The sequence below is a fragment of the Varanus komodoensis genome, unplaced genomic scaffold (assembly GCF_004798865.1).
Source record: "Varanus komodoensis strain SLA01 unplaced genomic scaffold, ASM479886v1 scaffold31, whole genome shotgun sequence".
NCBI classification, from domain to species: domain Eukaryota; kingdom Metazoa; phylum Chordata; class Lepidosauria; order Squamata; family Varanidae; genus Varanus; species Varanus komodoensis.
Window position 1 is genome coordinate 583,610 of NW_025335780.1, and position 22,245 is coordinate 605,854.

The window sequence follows — 22,245 nt, forward strand, 5'->3', positions numbered from 1 at the left end:
CCACTGATCTAGAATGCTTGGATGTTGTGGGTGCATGTTGTGCGGATGCGACTGCGGGCGGCGGTGTGGCTGAGTGATGCAGCAGAGAGGCGGTTTGCAATGGGGTGCACACTTGTCCGGCGCTTCTCTTTGTTGTGAGCTTTTATAGACGCAGATTCTGCATGAAGCTGCCACTCCGGCCCTGCGTTCTTGGACTCGGCGCTGCATATCCTGGGACTTTAGTGATAGGACAGTGTTTTAAAAAGCCCTTAATAAATAAAATAAATATCCCCGGGGAGATAAGGAGTGTGACTGGGGAGGTGAACATGGCATGGGGCACAATCCTGAGCAGATCATTGCTGCAGGGATGGACCTCGGAAGTTTCCCTGTGAGAGGCCGTCGTGCCCAAGGTGGCCTCTGCTTTTATCCAGCTCTCGGGGCTCCGGAAAGATGAGAGGCTGCCTGCCTGCCTGCCCCCTTGTTCCCCTGACCTCAGTGTTCCTTCCCAGGCCGAGGGCAGTCCTGAGAGGAGCTGGTGAGCCGGTCCCCAAGGCAGCGCCCCCTCTTGCACCTGGCCAGACAGACGTGTGATGCAGTGCTGCCCCAACGCTCGCGTTTCTCCACCTCCCGCGTGGTGAGGAGCCTGCCATGATGACATCAGTGTCTCCACGGCAGGCCATTAGTTGGCGGGGCGGGGAAGAGAGACGGAAGAGGGCAAGGAGGGTGCATCACCGTCTGTGGTTCCAGAAGGGTTTGGCTACCCGGTGTTTCCAAAAGCTTTGACTCAGCTGCCTTGGCTGAGTTGTAGGCAGGTCCAAGGCACCCTAATTAGAAGCCCTTCTTGCAGAGCTTTCTGGATAACAACAGAGCAAATGGTTATTTATTGTGCTTTCATGCCACGTTAGCAACTGGATTCAGCAGTTGTTATTGTTCACTCTCTGAAGCCACACAGATCTCTTCCTGAAATGACTCACAGCTCTTCCAAGGAAAGATGGGATGAAAACCTAACTTAGTTGTGGTAATTCGTGTGAATCTGGCTTGACCCCAGGATTTCTGCTTGTAAAGGCATAAGCTAAAGATGGATAAAACCACAATGTTCTGCTTCTTTGTCTATTTTAGAAGGTTCTCCATGTTGAGACACATGTGGTGTTCCCTGACAACATTTTGAAAGGTTGCGCCTTTATATTGTCTCCTGTGGGGTGTGCTGAGCAGGACCGTACAGTCTGTCCTCCGAAGCTGCATTCAGATTTTGACGAGCTGTGTCATGACTTTGTGTCCTTCACAAGCTTGGTCTTGGCTTTCCAGAGCCAGGCCTGTGGCCAGCAGATTTGGAGCCCAGCTTGATGAGTCCCAGCTGCTCTTGGCTTTGGGGCAGGGCAGCTCTGTGAATCTGTGCCTGCGAAGTGAATCTGAGCAGCCCGGGCTTGGCGCACCGGCTGGCTTGGTCCTGCTTTTGTGGCATCGTACACAGCCTGGGCGTGAGAGCGCAGAGCCTCAAACATGCTCCCCGCCCCTCCCCACGAGCACAGCTGGGTGCGCCTTTCAACACTTGCTCAATAGAGCTTTGCAAAGGCACTGGCAGGGGCTGCACTTCTGCATCCATCCAGAGATTGTGCAAGTCCTGAAAATGTGGCTTTTGCTGAGTCTACTTGGGCTGCTTACGAAGTGCTTGTGAGATTTTCCTCCTGGCCCTGCGTGACTCATCTGGCTTCCTGCTTGGGCTGCCCTGTGGTGCTCCCAGGGTGAGATTCAGAATGGGGCGGCCTTCTGCAGCCGCAAGGAGAAGTAGTCACTCAGCGTCTGTGTTGCAGAGCTGGAGGGGCAGGAACACCGCACAACACCTTGTTCGAGTTCGTGCTGCCCCCCCCCCCCGAGGCACGATCTTGCTGCTTGAGCCCGCCACCTTGGCAGTCCACTTTTAATTGCAATTAAGGCATCTGAATGGAATGTCGCAATTCACGTGCAGGGCCTCGTGGTGTGTTGCAGAGCCAAGCCCCAGTGCTGTGCTCCCCTCTTTCCAAAGACAGAGGTGTCAAAGTGATTTGCTGTACTCCCTCTCTCTCTCTCTCTCTCTCTCTCTCTCTCTCTCTCTCTCTCTCTCTCTCTCTCTCTATGGGGGCTCTTGAAATTTCTTTCACATATAGTTGCTGGTTGATCCTGGCTTGCAAGGAGTCTGCAGATTCCTTTACAAAATAGATTTTGCACCTGTAGTCAGTAAATGCTGCTATGCAAAGAAGCAAGACGAGGAATGCAGCTGAACTAATTCAGCATCCCAGCAGGACTGGGGTCTGGAGACCCAACGCATTCCAGTTGCGAGGACAGTCGTTGCTTTGCCCTGTGGATCCCCCGCCAGCCTTGAGAGACTTGGCCAAATGGAGTCTTTTTGTCCTCACACTGGGGGTGAAGTGGGTGGGAAGGGGGAGCCGATGCAGGCCAGTTGTGTTCACAGGTGTCCAGCCATCCTGGGAAGTCTGCTGAACAATGCCTCGTATTTGGGGCCCTTTAGCGCAATCCCCAGTTTTCCTGTGCACAATTAATGGCATGGGTTCCCTCCCCATTCACTATCTGCAGCTATGTGGCTTCTTCAGAAAGTTTCAGATATGTCAGCACTGACCCATTACTACATCTGCCAAATGTTATTTTTCGTATGCATGTTTGTTTCATGTTCGTATGGGAGACTGAATCATGAATTTGGTTTGCCACTTGTAAAGAACGCAAAACTGTTTCCTTGTCTGAAGTGGCTTTCTAGAGTTAACTCCAAATGTGATGCAACACAACCAGGAGCAAATGCTGCTCTGCTTGATGGGAGTGGATCGCCATCTGATTCTTGGAATGAAAGGAAATTAGATCATGCTTTTTGTGCCATTACTGTGGACTCTTCTGCGTATTCATCCATGACCCTGGCTTTCAAATGTTCTGCCTTGAGGGCCCGTTCCCCTTTTGACTTGTCCTTCAAGGAGCACTGCATGACTCTCAAACTTTGCACATTGGCAGAAAATGCTGGTACATAGCACATGTGTAAGGTGCATTGTCTGGTACATGCACAATTCATGGGCTTCATTGTATGAGTAGAGCATATATCTCTACTCATGGCCAATGCTTCCCCAGGAAAGCAGGTCACAGGAGAAGGGAATTAGAGATGGGCCAGCCGCCTCTTCCAAGGACGTTTTTCTGCCTTGTTTCATCTTCTCAGTGAGGAATTTCGTGCATGCCTCTTGAAACTCCAGCTTTATGCAAACATAGCTTGAAAACCACTCTTCTTAGGACAACCTTACCTCTTCTGGTGCCCTCCACGTGATGGGCTGTGCTGTCTGAAATGTGCACTCCAACACTTCTGGGGGACACGATATTGGGAAGGTTGTTCGAATGTGTCCAAATGCTTAAGGGCTAACCTGTTCCATGTTAAATGATTTCATTTAATAGTTCGAAATGGGAGGATCTTTGTTGATCCTGGGGCTCAGCAAAAATCACCTTCCATGCAGTTATTTGCTGTCTGTGCCAGACTGAGAAGGTGGATTTATTGAGAAAATGACAGCAGGAAAAGTTGTCTATTTCCCACTGCTATTTATTTGAGGAAGATAACTGTAGGCCAGCCATTAAGGTCAAATTTAGTTTGGCAGTTCGGATGCATCTCAGGGTTGGGAAGGAAGACGAGCACCCCTGCTTCAGGAGAAGAGTTAGATTTTTCCATGGACTTTCATCAGCATTTGGCTTGGGCTTCTCTGGTCACCCCAAACTTTCTAAATATGCATCTGCAAGACTATTTCCAGTTTTCCAAAAGAAGAAAAGATGAGTCAGGTGCTTAAACAAATAATGCTTGCTCTGCTCAATGCTTTTTGAGTTCCCTTCCCTTTCATTCAAGGCCACTGGGGGGAAAGGAAGATGCGTTTGCCATTTTAGAAGGCCAGCCAACTTCTAGAAAAGTTACATTTGGATGTTAGGAACGTTTGGCCTTCATGTTGTTGGGTGAGAAAGCTGAAGTGGGGTGTCAGCTGTTTACCTCTGAAGAGAGGGCTCAACACGCCTGTGTGACATCAGCTCTCAATTAATTGATTGATTAATGTCGACACTGCCCAATAGCCAAATGCTCCTTTTTTGAGAGAGAGTTTTGCTCAAAGTCTTTCCTGAAACTCATAAGTGGCTTTGTCGCCCAAACAATTAAGGCTGGCTAAATACCCCAGGGCCTTTTCCAGAAATATATTGACTGCCAAGATCCTCCAGTGGATAATCTGGAAAAAGAACCCCATGGCCCGTTTTAAGGACGAGGAAGCCCTGAAGCACAAGTGCTAAAACCACGAACCTTCTTCCCCAGGTGCTGGGCGTGGCCAGGAGTTGATTCCGCATCTGGAAGGGGCTCCTGTGCAATGTCGGACGATGACATTGTCTGTCCCAGGCTGGTGCTCAGTGTAGCTTGACCTTTTTTTTCATCACCGTGTCATAATCGGTTCTGAAGCAGCCATGCCCCGTAATATGCTCAGCGTAGGAAAGCCAATATCTATCCCAGATGAGCCTTAAGGGAAGAAGAATGGAGTGTTTGTTGGCGTTTCCTACTTGAGAAGCGTTACAAGGAGCTTCTTTGTGACGGACATAGAAGCACAGATGCTGTGGCTGATGGGAGGGGGCTCGCTTTCACCCATTCCCATTGGCTTCTGTGGAGATGGAGCACTTCCATGATGGGTGGCTGTGGCTCCTCTGTTGATCGGACTTGGCCTTGCCTTGCAGCGAGCGTTGCCATAGCAGCGGCATCTTGGCTACCACTGGCCGGCTTCTGTAGCCAAGCAGCACTTCCGTGTTGCCACACAGTAGTTTGATTGTGTGGGATAGAGGAGCATATCCAGTGCTCCTGGCAAAGACATTTTTACCGCACCCGTCGAGAGTCATCCCTGAGGTCAGCTACCCCAAACCACTGCCCTCTGATTGGCCAGCGACGGGTGGCATTTCACAAATATCTTGCTGGTGCAGAAAGTCCTTGATCTACCAATGCGCGATGAACCAGAGACCTACGGACAGGATATTTCTCCTGTAGAAACTTTCTCATGAGTTATCCAGTTAGAATCTATATCCAACCATAATTTGACTTTGGGAAAAATTTGATGGCAGTTTCTGCAAGCGGCAAAGAGGCCTGATTGGATCCTCAAACAGTTTTATTGGAAGTCAGTTGATACTCTCGGGTGGGATGCTGACTCTTCCTTTTCTTCTTTGAATTTTCGGGCTGCTCTGCAGCGCTCTGTTATGGGACTGGCCAGTCACGTGTAACGGACCAGAAGTTTCTAATCAGGAGTGGGAGTCATCAGCCTGGTGCTACGTAGTGTGGTCTCTTAGGTGCGGTCAGTGGTGCTTTTCTTGGGATGGCTTTTTCTTAGGGCTGTCATATTTGATTAGATGAATGGACTTAAAAACCATACAGCAGATCTTCTGAATTGCACTACTGTTTTGGAGTACATGTGGCAAATTTATAAAGCACACCCTGATGCAGAACTCTCAGGATGGCAGACAATTTAACAGCAAAACATTAAAGACATTGCAGAATGACAAAGATGGCAGCTACTGTGTCAGCAGAATCATGCAGAAGCTGTGGATTCCAAGCATACAACAGGGCAGGGATGCCTGGAATTTCTTTAGAAGCTTTGCCAGAACCCCAAAAGGGTTGGTGCCAGGCGAGATTCTCTAGGTGGGGTGTGTAGAGAAGACCCTCCCAGGCACCAGATGGCTAAGGATGAGTAGCACCAACTTGGCCTCCACACACTTCTGGGTTCAAAGTGCCAGCGAAAGACCAAAGAGCTAGCAGATATAATACCTTATGGAGAGGCTGCAAATGTGTCTTCCTTGGTGCTTTGAGCTTCTGCAGTGGTTTCAATTTTTAGAAATTGTGTGGATTTAGAGGCAAAAACCCATTAGATGCCTTTTGACTCTCTGGATGTGATCCCGTGACGAAGCTGACTTGTATCCATGGTTGTTTTGGGTCAAAATTTGAACAAGTAGCTGCTCCAGGCTCCCAAGTGTGTGTTTTTATCTTGAAGTGGAATTGCTCTGAATGAGCATCAAAGGAGCCCCTGGCTCTCTGGACTAAGTGTTGCATGCTTGCAGCTGTTGGAGAGAAAATAGGAACAGGCCAATCCTTAAACAATTCTTAGACACGCTGTGCAGGCTAAATGGCTGGGGGCCTCTTGAGGAGGAAAGGAGGAAAGGGGTGGCTTTGTTGTCATTTTTAAAAAACAAGACTTGCACATTTTTCAAAGGCAACGTTCAAAGGGCTGTCCCTCCCCAGCAGGAACTGCCTCTTTTCTCATGCTAATCTCAGATCCTGGTTTGCAAGATATGCCCCATCCGCCATGGCTGGCTGCCTTGCCTCTAGGGCGTGTGCTCATGGTTCCCTTGCACCTGATGTCTCCCCGGCTTGGCCGCTCCTTGACAGGGTTCTTTTCTCAGCTGCAGTGGCAGCTCTGCTGGAAATCGAAGCGATCCAGGAAAAAGGGCAGTTCTGTCGCGTTGCAGGAACGGGCAGGAAGGGTGTGCAAGAAGAGGCACAGCGATCCGATCGGAAGGATGACGCAGAGCTGGGCCTGATCCCGACTCACTGCATGATGTACCTACTGGGGAGAGGAAGGAGGGCACTCAAGGCCCCCCTGCGAACCCGCCTTCCCCCCAGCAGAGGCCACCGCTTGGGGGGGGGGATGGCTTGCTGTTCCGGCCGTGCCTCCATGCAACCCGCCCCTGCTGATGGCAGCGATCTCTGAGCTGCTGGTGTGGCTTGCTCCCTGTGCAGAACATGCTGTCCTTTCTCCCTTTTGGAGGAGGAAGGAGCTGCCTGTTGTGCCTCTGTCAGCTCGGAACAGTCCGCTGTGCCCAGGAGAAGTGCTCTCTGGGCAGGGCTGGGCTCCTCCTGGGGCAGGAAACCCGCATTCCAGAGCAGCAGCCACTGTGGGGCTATGGGGGCCTCCAGATTCCCTTAGCAAAGTCTGGGAAGGTAGCGCTCCGCTCCAGCTCAAGGGATGCCCAGGAGCAGGCACCTTGTGTTGGGGCAAGTGTGCATGAATTCCAGCGTATCTTCTTGAATGTGCTTAGTTCTCCATGGCAGTGAATGATCCCTATCATAAACGTGATGCTTCATTTCTTTAAACTTTTCTCTGCTTGGGTTATGTGGCCAGCATTCTGAGAACGCAGTTCTAGTAGAACCGGTCTTACAACCCCGCACTGTTGCAGTTATTGGCACACCTAAGTGCTTGCGCTGAAATAGGATCTCTTGACGCGGCTGCAGGTAGTTCCGCCACCTTTTAAAGTCAGCATAACTGTATATGCTTGGAAAGGCGGACCCCAGTTATGCCTTTGTTCTTCGTTAAGTCAACCCTATTGGCATCCGGCTTACTCGGGTTGCGCTGTCCTTCAGTCCTCAGAGTTCTCTGGCCTTCACCCAGCACAGGCCTCCAAGGAAGCTCACCTGCCCTGGCATCACTGGCTGGAGTCCACGATTTCTTGCCTGTGTGATGGGAGGCTTCCCGCCCAGCCGTGCCTTGCATTCGGCCTTTAAAACCGCCTGCAGGTGGGCCTCTCAAGCTCGCTGGATCTCTGGCCTTCCGCTTTCCCATCGCTTGGACTTCATCTAGGCCAGTATCAGCTACATCAGTGCATCAGTGTGGCCAACTTCAGCAACTCAGGGGATCTCCCCCCCCCCCCTCCAGCCTGCACCACTGCAATTTTGTAAGGTGGCAGCAACAACAAATTTTGTTAATCTGGCACCTGTTTCTTTGACTGCGAACTGGTAAGGCCCAGTTTAGTGGCCAGATTTTGCTTGCAAGCCAGTTCTTTCTTTCTTTGGCAGCCAATCGACTTTCTTTTGTGGTCTCCAATCTCGGTGGTGGTGGTGGGGGAATTCAGAACCCACACGGGGGGGGGGGCAGCAGCCCCTGTCCTATGCTGATGGGGTAGCTTGCTGGGAACATTTTGCTGCTGTTTCAGCCTTGGTCTGTCTTAAAAATAGTTTCAGGAAGCCTTGCAGTTAGAATAAATGAGGATGTTTATGCAGGAGTTCCCCCTTGACTACTGGAATGGATGGATGAGGGGTGTATAAAGTTCTTCCGAAAAGGTGGTACTTTTAGATTGTGAGTGTCTCAATGGTCATTATTTTTCCCCTTTTCCTTCTTCCATGCATTTTCCATGATAGGCTAAAACATGAAAATGTAAATATTGGGAAGAGTTGCACATTTTTCCTTTGAACAAATAGGTTCGAATGTGGATTGGCACATTCCACAAGTGCGCGTTAACATTCATGCAAAGTAGAACAAGCTGAGCAAAACTTCCCTGTTGAAAATCAGACTCTGTTCATGAGGAGGTGAGGAAGTGAAAGATGCGGATAATCTGCAACACAGAAAGAGCAGGCTAGGCAAGAGCCTTGCGCCCATTCCCATGGATCCCTTTTGTGGCCAAGAGTAACAGCGGCTCAGCGCATTCTTTGCCATCCTAAATGTATTGATATCTAACAAGCTTATGTGACTTACCTTTAAAGCTTTGTTTACTAAATCTGTGCCAGGTTAATTTTGCAAGCAGTATAAACACACACACGGAAAGCTTCTCCAGTAGCTAAGTAGCTTAACTGAATTTCTTGATAAGGGAAAAATGCAACATTGTAGTTTAAATCTTGAACCAAATTCCAAGTTCTGTAGGAATATCTGTAAATATTGGAAAGTATGGCTGCACAGTCACATACGCTTTGCTTACATGAGAATGAAAGGAGGGACAGGGGAAGGCACTGAAGGCTGGCAGCATTCAGCATGCCTGCAGCACCGTTTATGGTGCCGTCACCCGGACAAAGTTAATTAGAACTTTTTAGATTTGATTGGCACTAGATCCATTCCAGTTGCCCAACTAGATTTGTATCATGCTACTAATTAATTTTAGGAAACAAGGCATCTCAAAAAGTAGACAGTTTTCCATGGAAACATACAATTCTGATAAAGTCCTAGCCTCCGACAACTCTATCGGATAGACATTCTCCTGTGTGCGTGAAAGAGACGGACACACGGGCAGGCCACACGGGCAGGCCACAGTTGCTTTTGCATTTCTCTTTCCATCCCATAGGTGGCTGAGACGTTCAAAGCCGATTTTTAGCAGATACTTGGAAGGATGCACTGTTTATCTTACAGCAGCACATAAGCTTCTTTCATACCCACATGCCCGTGGCTTTTCAGTGGTGTGATTCATGCTAGCATTCCAGTGATGCAAACTCAGAAGACTGTCCCTCCAGTTCGCCACGAGCTGATGCCTAAATGCTGGAGGTGGAACTGGCGCTAGCTGGCGGCTTCTTGACTTTGCAGCATGGATGCAAGGAGCCCCTGTGAGTGGAAGCGAGAGCATAAAGTGTGTGTCTAGGCAGATGCACATCATTCTCTGCAGGGAATGCCCTGATGTGCAGAGCTGCAAGTTTGCTGTACACAGGAAGTTGCCTTCTGCAGGGCCAAATCCATGGTCCATCCAGCTCGGGATTGTCTACACTGATGGTCTACCCTAACCTGTGCTCTTCCAGCGTGCGGAGCCAGTGTGGCAGAGTGGTTAAGAGCACGGGATGGGGAACCAGGCGGTCTGGCTTCTAGCCCCACTCAGCCCACTGGGTGGCTTTGGGCCAGTCACAGGCTATCAGCCCTACCCTCTTCTTTCCCCCTTTCACCTTCCTTCTGATGGTGGCAAATTCTCAGTATTAAATTAATTCTGGAGCCTCGTATTATCAGCCTCAGCACTTGGACGGAATCTGCCCCTTTAGGCATTTCAGTTTGCTTGACATGTTGCCCTCTTTGAGCACCATAGCAGGTTTTCCTCTGTCTGTCCTTTAGGGCATGTTTGCAAAAGGAACCATAGCCCATAGTCCGTTTCACCTGGCTTCTGTATTGCCCCCTCTGCCTAGATTCTTCTTTAAAATCGGGCACTCCAGCTATCCCCAGATGTATGTCCCGGACATGTGCACTGTGTTCATTTAATCCAGGAGATGGGAACCCTTTTCCCACCAGTTGTAGCCCATAATAATACCCTACTGTCTGCACTTGCTTCCAGTTGTGTGAATAAAGAGACTATAATGCTTTCTGGAAGAAGGAAAGAGACGGAATAGATTTTAATCCTGCAGCAGATTTCATTGTGTTTATTAGCTGCACCTTGGACCCCTTCAGCAACATTCATTGTCTGGCTGTTTATTGAGGGGGTGGGAAGGACACTTTGTACTGACCACTAAGGAGAGAATCTACTGTGTGTTCAGATCATGCAGCCAGATCGGAGGTGCTGCAGCGCGGTTGAAACAAAGAAGTCAGGGAGAAGAACTGTCCTGTAACAGGCTTCTAGCTGGTGGCATTTATTTTGACCTGCAGGGCTCAACATGTCCAGCTGGGTGTGCAGTAGACGCTGTCCGGGTGGATATCCTGGCCTGAGAGAAAGATGAAGGGTGGGTCCTTGATCAAACCAAGCCAGAACTTTCCCTGGAAGCAAAGCTGTAAACGCTGAAGCTTCCATGCTCTAGGCACATCCCTGGAGAAGACAAGAAAGGCAGAGGGAGGAGAGGGAGACCAAAACGAGGAGGCCACAGTCTTGGGTTCACAAGAGCTCAGCAGGGCTCAGGGCGTTCTGGCGGCTTTCATGCACGTGGCCACCATGTCTTGGATCAACGTGGACTTGCTGGAAAAGATCTTTGTGAGCATTGCCAATGGAGTCCCAGTTGGCAAGATGTATTTTTCAGCGCTATTCCAACAATCTTGTCTCTCCCATCTCTAAAATTGTCCCATTCTAAGCTACTGCCACAAATTGTGTTGCACAATCCCGAAGGGAACTGGGGCATGGATTTGGGTGCATAGGAAGACTGCACACCAGGCCTCTAACCGTGTTTCCTTTTGTCTCCAGGATTGTCCCTGTGAGTTTGAGGCTGCTTTAGCAAATTTGTCAGCAACTGTACCGGACAGGAGACAGCCTGCTCTTAAGCCATTTCTCCATACACCTTCCTTCCTCCAAAATGATGGGGAGGGGACAGAGTTGGGGCCGCCAATGCAGCCGCCTCTTTAATTTTGGATTAGGGGTTGGTTTAACTTGCAGTTTCAAGTAGGCTGGATTCAGAAGGGTTAACTTTGGATAGAAAGGGGAGAGGAAGTCATGGTGCTGCTGCCCATTTGGCCTCCCTACCCAGGATTTGCTGAATTGGTAGGACTGACGCCATCCGGAACATTATACCCTCGCCACCCTCTCTTTAGCTGCTCTTTTCGCTTCCTTGTCTTCCACTTCCAGCCCTTATTTGCAAGCGAGCACTGCTCTCCGCCTGGCGCCTGGCCAGCTTTGTTGGGAGCCAGTTAACCATCGATGGGAGAGGAGGACTGTGGCTGTGCTGTGCGGCTCATCTCTGTTCGGAAAGTGGGAGGGTGGAAGTTCACTTTTGGCGCTTACAGAGAAGGATTAATCACAAGCCTGGAGCTTTGCATGGAAAACTGATCAGGGTTATATTCTCGACACTGCTGGAAGTCATTTGGAATAAAGTGGGCTTTTGGAATGGATGTGGCTACTGTCTTTGTTAACAGTCTCTGGGCTGCTGCTTCTTCTGTGAAATCTGATTTTAATATTTGGGGCTTATAAATCTTCTTTGATTTTGCTTGTTTAATCACTGAAAGCTACTATAGACAAATAATTAAGCCTTTCTGGGCTGGAAGCATGAACAAGCCATGCATTCTCTGCTTGTTGAAAGAACAATAGTACTTTTTTCCCAATTGGAAAGATAGATGGAGACAAGAAGGTGGGAGGTTGACTACAGAAATCCATTTCCTCAATATGAGCGAAGCTTCTTGCAGATGGGATCCCTTGCATGACAATGTATATCAAAACGGAAGGCACATTTTTCTTGCAACACAAAACAAATGCAAACACCTGCAGGCTGATAAAATAACTCAAGACATAATTAATTAACCATGACTGTGTAGAAACGTCCCTGGTTTGGACAACGCCACAACCCATCCTGATTTGTTAGTATAGGCAGGTTGCCCTGCTACATCAAGCCAACAGGGGCTGCTTCAGCCAGGGGCGCTTGCCTGCGAGACAAGTTCATACGGGCTGCAGTTCATGCAGGCTGTTCTGGGGTTGTTTTCACCCATGATGGCTTATGGTGTTGTCTGAACCTGCACAACCTGGGTCAGATCACTGAGTGTCACCGACAGCAGCCATTGAAGTGTCCAAGTGGTACTTGGGGACTGTGGGCAGAACCTTTCCCCTGCCTGCAGCAGCTGTGTGTGTGTGTGTGTGTGCGCGCGCGCGTGCATACACACGCGTGCAAATGATCTGCCCGATCCTGCCTTTCAAAATGCTGCACTGGCTGCAAACACAGCTGTTACTAAGAGCTTGTCAGAACAGAGGTCGCCTCTGCTCTGTGGGAGCCAAGCTTCTTGCCCCCAGGAAGACTTTCCCCATCCAGCGATTTGCAGCACGTGTGTTTTCCTTCATCCAAGATCTCTCTCCTGGTGCTTTTGTTCCCTTAAACATTGGACACCGGATCATAGTGCTCAAGTTCAGTCTCACCAAGATGCTCCACTGGACGTGAGGCTAAAAGCAGCAGGTCTGATGCCGTTAAACGCCAGTGGGCAATGAACCTCCAAGGCTCGCCTGCCGCCTGCATGTGATTTTGGCTGGTCGGTCGGAGAAATCCTTGCAGATGGCTAAGGAAATAACAGCAGTCCTGCTGATCAGATTTGTTTACAAGCGTTTGGGACGCTGTAGGACTCTGTGAAAGGTGCCGCTTGTCTCCAGCAAGGCAGGGCTTTTTGGAAGGTGGATCTGCATGCGGAGGAAGGAGGAGGAGGGGAGGGAGGGAGCCCATGTCTGGACTCTGCTTTAATCATGACCGGCTCCCCCTTTCCTTGCATAATGAAATCATGCTGCTAAAATGTTCTGGGGAGGATTGGCACACATCTGTTGAAGCTGGGGCTGTCTCCCTGCAGCCGCGCTTAATGGTGTGCACATAAACCCTGGAGCCGAGACATGGAGGCTGGACAAGTCCTGTTTTCTGTTTTTCCACAGGTACTGCCAGCACCCCCCCCCTTCCTGCTTCTCCTTGCCCCCTTCAGCCCCCACAACGCTGTGAGCACAGATGGAGAGCAGGCAGGGCTTTTGTGAGGAGGAACCGCCAGACCATTATAGCCATGTGTGTTACTGGAGCAGCACAACCACGCAGAAACCAAGTGGGAACCCCATGTGGCGATTAAGCCTCTTCCCCACCTGGTGTGTGAAAAGCGTTTCCAAAGCGATGATGTCATTGTGGAGTGAAGCACAAATCTGCAAGTTGGTTTCCTTGCCTTTCTGTGGCATAGGAGGGGCCAGTGCCCGTGTTCTGTCTACATTGCCCACACTAGCTTGGCAGATTTTTAAGAAGAAAACATTGCCCCGGTTCATGCCAAGTAAGTCCCGACTTGGCTGAAGTGTTTCTGTGGAAGGCACCCTCCAGACCAGCTTTCCATGATCTGGCATCCTTCCGGCATTTAGTACTAGTAGCGACTGGTCCATGGCGTGTTTGTGACCTTTCTCTTGGATGGAGACAGGCTGGAGATGCCGCCTCTGGTGCGTTGTTGTAATGCAGCCCCTGCCTGGGGCAGACTTGCATGTAGTCCGGTCTGCCAGGGGCTAAGAAACTGGAGGCAGGTGTTAGAGCAAATCAAGCACTTGTGCAGCTGGAAAGGAGCTGACCCTCTCACATTTGGGGTTTAGTCCTGTAGTGTTTAGCTCTTACAGTGGTTAAAACAGCAGCAATGAACCAATTTACAATAATTTATGCTTGGAGTGCAATTCCACTGGTTAAATATTTAAGATGAAGAGGTTTTGGATTTTTAAACAGGCTATTTTCAGGTACTAATGCTATTGCATCCTATAGAAACTGGTCAGTCGTATTTTTCCAGTTAGGGGACAGAATTAAATTTGAGTCCTTCGATCCAGTTTTTGCAGCTGCTTGCCTAACAGGAACAGGAAATGCAATTTTAGTTCACATCCAGTGTATTTATTTTGGTCTCTCAGAGCAGAAAACAGCAAGCAGAAGGCATATCTTGGATGTAGCCGCAGCATTCAAAATCTGCTGTCTAAGGGGGATCCATGTGAAAATTGGCGCCTCCTGGGATGCAGGGGCCAGTTTCTCTGGAGTGGCTTGTTACAATCCTCACTTCCCTTGTTTCTGTTGCATTGATGGAAGAGTAAAGAACTTGAGCCTCCCCTTAGATCTACATTTCATAAAACCGACATCAAGCCAATAATTGTGAGGAATTGATTCCTTGGAGCAATGCTTCGCACTGCGTTTTCAGCACACGACGCGTGTCTTTTCCAAGAAGAAAAGAGACAATCATTTCCATACGGCTGCATGTCGCCCAGTTCCTCTAAGCCTGCATGTGGGGTGTTGCCACAGCGCTGCTCCTCTGAGGGGCTCGTGGTTTGGCAGCGGAGCACCCCAGGAGATTCTGGGATCCCAGCATGATCCAGCTGGCATGGAGTCCACTGTATTCCCCCTGCTAATGCGTGGACAGACTGTTCCTTCCTCTTTCCACTTGCAATGCAGGTTGGTAATATGGCTGGATGTCACATCCACTGCCCATGGTGTGGTTTTGTGGAAAGATGCTAGGGATCAGTCAAGTAATTTAATGAAAGCAAAAGCTGCTTGGGGCTGGGCCACACACCCGGAGCAGCAAGGCCTCCTGATGTCGTGAGTGGAGCCGGCTGGTGCCGGAGGTCAGACTAGATGGCCCGGGAGACCCCTTCTGACTCGCTCTGCTTCTGTGCATTTAGAGGAGCTGGTTTCATGCCTTGCTGCCTCGGTCCGACCTCGTGGTGGGATTGAGCATGCGCAGTTGGATTGCCTAGTAGATGCAAGCCACTTCTTGCCTGCATTGCCGGCTGCAGTTGCGTGTTCAGGGAAGGGCCGTTTCTCACCAGAAACAAAGCACAGCGAGCAGAGCAGGGCCATGCATGTGCCTTAAGGCTGAAGCTCAGCAGTCTTCTCTTGGTCTTTACTTATTGCTTCAAGGCAAAGCTTGGACTTGAGAAGCCACCATCCACATTCTCCTTCAGGTCGCTATGCATCCAGGTGCCACTCCTAAATGCTGATTGCTGTAACCTTTATATCTTTCCTAGATTATTCCTCGGCTGTACAGAAATTCTCCCAGACCCTTCAGTCCTTTCAGTTTGACTTTATCGGGGACACTCTGACAGATGATGAGATTAATATTGGTGAGTGCTTCCTTGGTGTGCTTTTGGCCATCTGCTACTGGAAAATTGGCCCGGGTTCTGATTGTGTGGAATTTCTTTCTCACTGGGGAATATCCCTTATTAAAAACTATGCACGTAGTTGTAGCACCCCCCAAGTTACCTTAGGATAAAGCAATGTGCAAGCCTGCCTTTGGGAAAAGTTTGGCCACTACAGTTCTTGCAGAAAAACAATGGTGTAGGGCCACGCTCTGGCTTATACGTGGCTTTTTGTAACCTGTAGGGTGGCCTGTTTGTAGCTCATAAATAGCACCTGGAATTGCAGCTCTGTTCTTGAGGATTATCCTGTGCTTGATGTGGAATCCTGCCCCTACAGAGCATGCCTGGACACAGAAATGGAAGATGGGTGTGATGATCCATGGGAAAAGACTAAAATGAAATCTGAGGCCAAACCAGAATGTCACAAATGGTGGTGCAAGATTCTGAGCACTCCAGAGCTTTTCTTCAGGCTCAGATGCCCAAAAACCAGGGTGGAGGAAGAACCCCCCAAAATCTCATGGCTACAACTTCTGGCCTATTTCTGTAAAAACATTTTTGGCCTAATGTCTGGCTTCCGATGCCAGGATCTTGATGCTGAAGCCGGCTTGCGATGGGAGTGGAAGAGGAGGCATGAGCACCTACGCGGGGGAGGCAGCATAGGGCCTCTTGACTGGCCGTTCCACACGGCCATCATGATGAGCAGCCCTTTGTGGCTTTTCCTCCATTGAAAAGCCGTCAAGGCTGGAGCTCCTCAGTGCAGCAGGTGGCATACATTGAGTGTTGTCCCTTGGCACCTTCCTTCTTCCCACCACATTTTTATGGTCAAACTCTTAATTGGTGAGAATTAAACTTTCCACCCTGCAATATGTGCACAGACTAGCATCGGTTTCAGGGGTTTCCAGGTTCGTGTCTCTCATGTTTTCTTGGTTCTGCTGCTCGTGGTTCACCCTAGCAGTGGTTCCAGAAACAAAGAATTCATTGGCTTGGCAGGAAAGTCATCTTAATGGAACCCAGACGAGGAACGCGAAGAACCTGAGAGTGCATCCTTTAAAAAAGGCATTTGTGGAATCCATCTGGCCCTTGAACTAACTGCTGTTGCTCAGCCCTACCAGCAGTTGTGGAGGTCAGAAACGGCTGCTGTGGTGACCTCAGGGACTGAGGGTTCTGATTCAGTGAGCTGGGGATTCTTAGCACTCTTGAAAAACTCAGGAAACAGGCAGATAGTAATTGTCTGCTGACATGAGTCAGAGAGAGCATGAACAGGGCCTCAAGCGTGATCCTGAAAAGTCACCGTTGCGCTTCATCTTCTTGTTGATGGCAGGTTGAGAGAGAGCAGTGCTCCCGTCTCCCCTTTCCAGGGGAGGGGCTGGAAGCACCTCTTCCCCACCTGTCTTTCCTGCTCTGGCGGGACCCTGGCCGTCTGCAGCCTTCCCTCCAGCAGTGGAAATGCAGGGATCGTGGCCCAGCTGCCCGGGCAGCCCCAGAGCCGGGCAGAAGACTGGCTGGTTGTCTCTCTGTGGTGCCACGTTTAGGGGCACCCACATGGTGGCTTGCCCGCCTGTATGAACCCAGCGGCTGTGCCCGGGCGTCTGCGGAAAGAGCAGGTCCCTTTGCCCAGCACGGGAGGGCCGCTCAGGTTCCCATGTGCAGTATCCCATGGTGTGGCTTCTCTTCACAGCTTCCATGACTGTGTAAGTATGTCGGGGAGTCATGGCTGGGGAGGAAAGAGTCGCACTTCTCTGTCACTCAGTTTCAGTAAGGAAAAGGCCCCGGCGTGGTGACATGCTGTGCCCAAAAAGCGACGTGTGGGTTGATCTGCTTCTGGTCGTTGTTGAGTGACTTCCCATGCCCACAGCATGGTGAAGATCTATCCCAGTGCAAAGTTATGATGACAAACGCCACTATATGCATTTAGAATGCTGAAGGTGTTCCATGAATTGTGGCAGGTAATGATTATTGAGGGACTGAATTGACATCTCTTCGGGTGTTTCCAGTGAGGGCTTCCTGGACTCCAGATCTCCAAGTTTCCCAATTGCACTTCTCCTTGTGTTTCTTCTGCTTTCTTCTTCTTCTTTTCACCTGGTGCAGAAAATCTGTCAAGGCGGAAGAGTCCAAAGGTCAGTGCTAAAAGCCCTGCCTGGACACATCCTTGGAGTCAGCTCTGAGTAACCGATTCCCCTTCTCTCCTCTGCAGCTGAATCCTTCAAGGAGTTTGCAGAGCTGCTCCAAGAGGTGGAACTAGAGAGATCCATGATGGTAAGAGCACCTCCCCTTCCTCAGCAGCCTCAGGTGTGTTGAGGACTGCAGGTGAAGACCAACTCTCATTGGGGTGGGGGATGCTTCAGTGCAGGGGGGCAACCCACGTGGTCTGCCTATTTTTCTCCCTCTTATGTCCAAAGCACTGGCAGCAGCAGAGAGATGCATTTCCCTCCTAAACAAGACCCACTGTATTCTACGGTAATCTCAGTTCTTCTGGGAATCCAATTTACCTGTAAAGCAAGCCACACACTCACTTCGTGCCTGTTTTAAAAGAGAAATGCAGCTTCTTAGCTGCCTCGCCTCCACAATTCAGCAGTAATTCAGTAGGGTACTAGTGGCAGTTGTGGCGGTGAAGGGATGGTCCCTTGGCCTTACAAAGTTGCCCGTGCCTCCTTCACCTTCAGGCCAAGCTTGTGAATTGTGGTAGGAAGCACCACCATCTTGAGCCAGTGGCTGTGTGGAAGGTGGACAGGGGAGCGCAACGTGCAGCGTTCTCGCCCGTAACGCCACCGTGACTTTCAGTTTCTCGTGGGAACCAGGGCACCCTCCCACCGTTTCTCCTCAAGTGGAGCATTCTGGGTACTGCCACGGCATGGCCGATAACAAGGCTACCAGGCTCCATGTCTTTGTCCGCATCTTGAAAAGAAGCTCCTGCTAGGCCAGCTGCTCCAGCTTGTATTTTGCCAGGACTGTGTGACGGACTGATTGGCAGTGTGTGCACACAGCCAAGCAGGATGAGAAGCTCGGGTGGATTTATGACCATGAGGCAGTCCTGAGTGGAAGACGGGGCTCCTGCCTGGGGGTCCCATGCAGCCGGCAGTGTGCCTGACCTGGAGTGTTGCGCTAGGACATGACGGTCCCCTGAGCCATTGGCCACTGCTGCGTGCGTGCGGCATGCTGTGCCCCCTTTTAGCAGGCCTGCGCTCCGTGGGAGGCGGCATGCAGGAGGCTGCTTCGCGCACCTGAGGACTGCCAGTCCTGAGTGGCGATTGCTCCTGTGACTGGGCCACTGCAGAGTGAATGCCACGCATGCAAAGCCTTCACGGTTGTCTGGAAAGGCAACTTCTCGAGTTCATGTAGTCAAAGGTACAATGATCCAGTGATACACATACCTAGAATCATGCAATCATAGGACAGCAGAGTCGGAAGGGTCCAGAGAGCCACTGGGTCCAACCCGCAGCTCAGTGCTGGACCCCAGGTCAAACCATCCTTCTCAGTTGCATCTTGAATGCCTCCAGTGTGGGGGAATCCGCAAGCTCCCTCGGTAATTGGTTTCTTTGTCTAATAGTCAGGAAATTTCTCCTGATATCTAGCCAGAATGTGGCTTCCTGTCACTCGAGCCCCTTATTCTGTGTCCTGCTCTCTGGAATGATCAAGAAGAGATCCTGTCCTTTTATCTGTTTAAAAAACAATGGTCCATGACTCTTTGAGTCCAGGGGACTTAGGCTTCTTGGGTTCAGGACTGAGCTGAGTGGGAAAGAAACCTCACAATCAGTGTAAATTTCAAAGAGTCTAGGAAAACATTTCCTGTGTTTCAAGGCTAGCTGTTGTTACATGCTGTGAAGCCGCCCTCCACTTACGCTGACCCCGCGAACGAATGCTGTCCCAGACATCCTGTCTTCGACCGCCGTGCTCTGTTCTTGTAAACTCCCAGCCGTGCCTCCCTTGATGGAATCGACCCCTCGCATCTCTGGTATTCCCCTTCTTCCTCGGCCTTCGACTTTCCCTGGCAGGATTGTCTTCTCCAGGGAGTCTCGCCCTTGTGAAGGCAGTTGATTTTTTTGACACCTCAGAACTGCTTGACACACGCGAGGCTCCTGAGAGCACTTCTGCACACTGCTGCTCTGATCCCTTTGCAAGAAGAGGGCAGCTGGACTGGAGAGGGCAGCCCAGAGCGCTGCTGTGAGTCCCAGCTTTCAAATGAGTTTTCAGAATGAGCCTGAAGTGCCATTGTTCAAATGTGAAAAGATGCCTAAAGATTTACAAATAAATCCTTGTTCTACGCCTGAGAAATGTTGCTGCTTTATTCCTTTTCCTAAATGTTTTTCTGTAGGTGCAAAATGCTAGTGATTTGTTGATCAAGCCACTGGAAAATTTCCGTAAGGAACAAATTGGATTCACCAAGGTAAGCTTTTTGTCTCCTCCTTGATTTGTGCTTGAAGAGTTAGTTCCCTGTTACATGTTGATGGCATGGCTGACAAACTGGTAACATTTATTTTGGGCACTTATGCTCCATACCTTTGCTGATATTGTGGTTGTCATCATCATTAGCATTTCTCAGAAAAGACTCAAGGAGCTGTAGCTTCCCATGTCCTTCAAACTGGGAATTGTAGTCATATTTAAATATGGCTTGTTTCAACATGCCAACATCAGAAATCACAGTTAAAATTAACCATAGTTAAAGTAATCCACAGTTTCTTGTGCTAGATGACACAATGTACTGTGCCTAAGGAAAAGAAACACTTCCAAGCTCCTTCTCCCATTTCTGCAAGGAGAGAAGAGGGAGACGGGGATTGCATGGGCCAGAGACTGTCAGTGGCCATCTCGGCTTGTGCTTGTTGGCCTAAATCATGGTCTGGCATGCCAAGCAAACAAGATGAAAATTACAACTTTCAAACTGATTCAAAAGAAAAGACAACCAGGGCCAGGTTTCTTTGTAAACACTATATGCTGAAGAACAGTCCCTTTCTATGGATGGAAAAAATTATTTCTCCCTTACTCAGTGTCAAAAGCATCAAGGTTCCGCATTAGTCAGCAGGCATTTCTCAAGGTTCTGGCACCAGCCCAGCTCCGAAATGGAGACCTCTTGGAGAATGTCCAGCTTTGGATCTGGCCCAGCCCATCTGGAGCACTTGACATTTAAGCAACACTACGCTGCAGACAATAAAGCTGAGCATTCGGCCTCCCTCCCCATTCCACACCCGATGTGCCTTTTTAAAACAAATGCCGCAGTGCAAAAAAGGAGGAGACTGCTGGCCGAGGGCTCCGGAGAGGGTTTGAGGGTGCTCTCCACCTCCTCCAAAGGCAGCCTCCACCAGCACACAAGCGGGGCCCTCTGGGGAGCAGCAGATGTGCCTGTCATGGTGGGTTGTTCTCCAGTGGGGCAGCTCTTGCCTCTCCCCCAGTGATCTTGCTGATTTGCAGCTGATTTCACCCCACGGCTGGTGCAGTGTACCCTTCCCGGAATGAACTCTGGCCTGCCTGCATGAGGCCTCTCTCCTCGCCAGGAACTGGCTTTTATAGCGGCTGAGCCCTTCCTTGCAGTAGCAATAAAGGAGCTCAGAGCAGACATGAGGCACTCTCTGGTTTAATTAGCAGCAGGGACGGGGCTTCTGCAGTCCACAGCCAGATGCTGCCCTGGCCTTCCCTGTCTGGCCACGCGCCTTTTTTGCTGTTACCTCCAATCAGTGATCAGAGATAAGAAGGAATTTAGAGGCCACTAACCTTTAAAGAAAGTCTGGATCAAATTCACCTTGATGGGGTTCAGGCTGTTCTGTACCCCCAGCCAGATCATTCCTGCATGCACTGATCCCATGACCTACTTAATTCTGTGTTAGAATCAATTGAATATAGTGATGCTTGTATTCGTAATTGTGCTGACTTTATTTCTGTTTGGAGTTCATTGCTTCTGGTGCCTCAAACGTGCAGGCTTAGTTTTAATTTGTTCTGTGCTTAAGCGGCTCACCTTCAGTACATTTTAGCACTGTTGTCTCATTTCCTTTATATCCCACCTTTCTCCCTCTTGCGAGGAACCAGGGGCATTCCATTTTAGGTCTCCTGTCTAGTTTATGTAGAATAAGTTTGTGAATATGATACACCTATGAGATACGGATTTCTTCCCCTCCTTGATGGGGTTTCCAGAGTTTTTAATTAATTATGGGTTAATTAAAAGGGTTTAAAACCCTTAAAAGGGTTCCTTCACCATATCAGCCTGCCTGCGGCCACATTCGCTCTTCTGGCCCTCACACCAACTCCTGCAGGGGAGCTGTTTTCTTGGGAGGTGCAGTGCTCAGTTCCATCATTTTTCAGAAGGAGATAATCAGGAAATGCCAGGAGAATTTTTAAAAAAATCTCTAGCTGCTGCTGCTGCTCCGCTTCCAGGCCAGGCTGCCCCTGTTCTCACCTCTTAGATCGGTTTGGACTGAGGGTGCTAGATCAGTGCCCAGGGTGGCTTGGCACCCTTCCAGGGCCTGCCGTTCAGGGGCGGAGAGCAGGCATGGGCAGCTGGCGCCCTTCTGGTGGCCTGCCTGCAGCGCCTTCCCGATGTGTGGTCCTGCGGATGTCCAGGGAGCACAGCTCCCGCCCTCCCGGCCGGGGCTGACTGGGGTCAAACAAGCAGGGAGGAGGGTGTCAAGGGCCCGGCCAGGGGCGCACGGAAGAGGTGGGCCTGGGGAAGGGAGCAGAAGGAGGGCGCAGAGGGAGGGCTTTCCCAGCGTGGAAGTGCTCCACATCGGATGGGCCAGCACTAGTTTTATCCCCATTCAGAAACAGCCCAGATTTGTTTTTATCCCTTTCAGACAGATGCTGCCTAAACAAGACATGGATTCCTTTGGCAGCGGTTAATTCTGGCTCGGTTCATTGCCCAGAGACCTGCACACTCAGTCCTTGGCCGCCCGAGTCCTTTTCCTCTTCCCAGAGAGCTGGTAATTTGTGATGTTCGGCTGCAGATGTTGTTGGACAGCAGCTCCCCTTATCACGGGCTCTACTGGCTGGGGCTGATGGGAGGTGCAGTCCAGCACCACTGTGCCAAGAATCCGCCCATTAACCAGTGCTATTTTC

The 22,245-nt window shown here is 50.1% G+C and overlaps 1 protein-coding gene across 6 annotated transcripts in view; it reads left to right on the forward strand.

The window, feature by feature from the left end:
* OPHN1 (oligophrenin 1) overlaps positions 1–22,245 on the forward strand; it is a 67,648-nt gene that overhangs the window by 13,176 nt on the left and 32,227 nt on the right. For 2 of the 6 annotated variants that reach the window (XM_044437848.1, XM_044437849.1), the window contains exons 2-4: positions 15,097–15,192; positions 17,402–17,463; positions 19,520–19,591. In XM_044437848.1, the coding sequence (XP_044293783.1) occupies positions 15,097–15,192; positions 17,402–17,463; positions 19,520–19,591 (230 nt within the window). Of the gene's footprint in view, positions 1–15,096; positions 15,193–17,401; positions 17,464–17,499; positions 22,110–22,245 lie in introns of those variants that run through there. The other 4 variants (XM_044437851.1, XM_044437854.1, XM_044437853.1 and 1 more) reach the window with 4 other exon arrangements.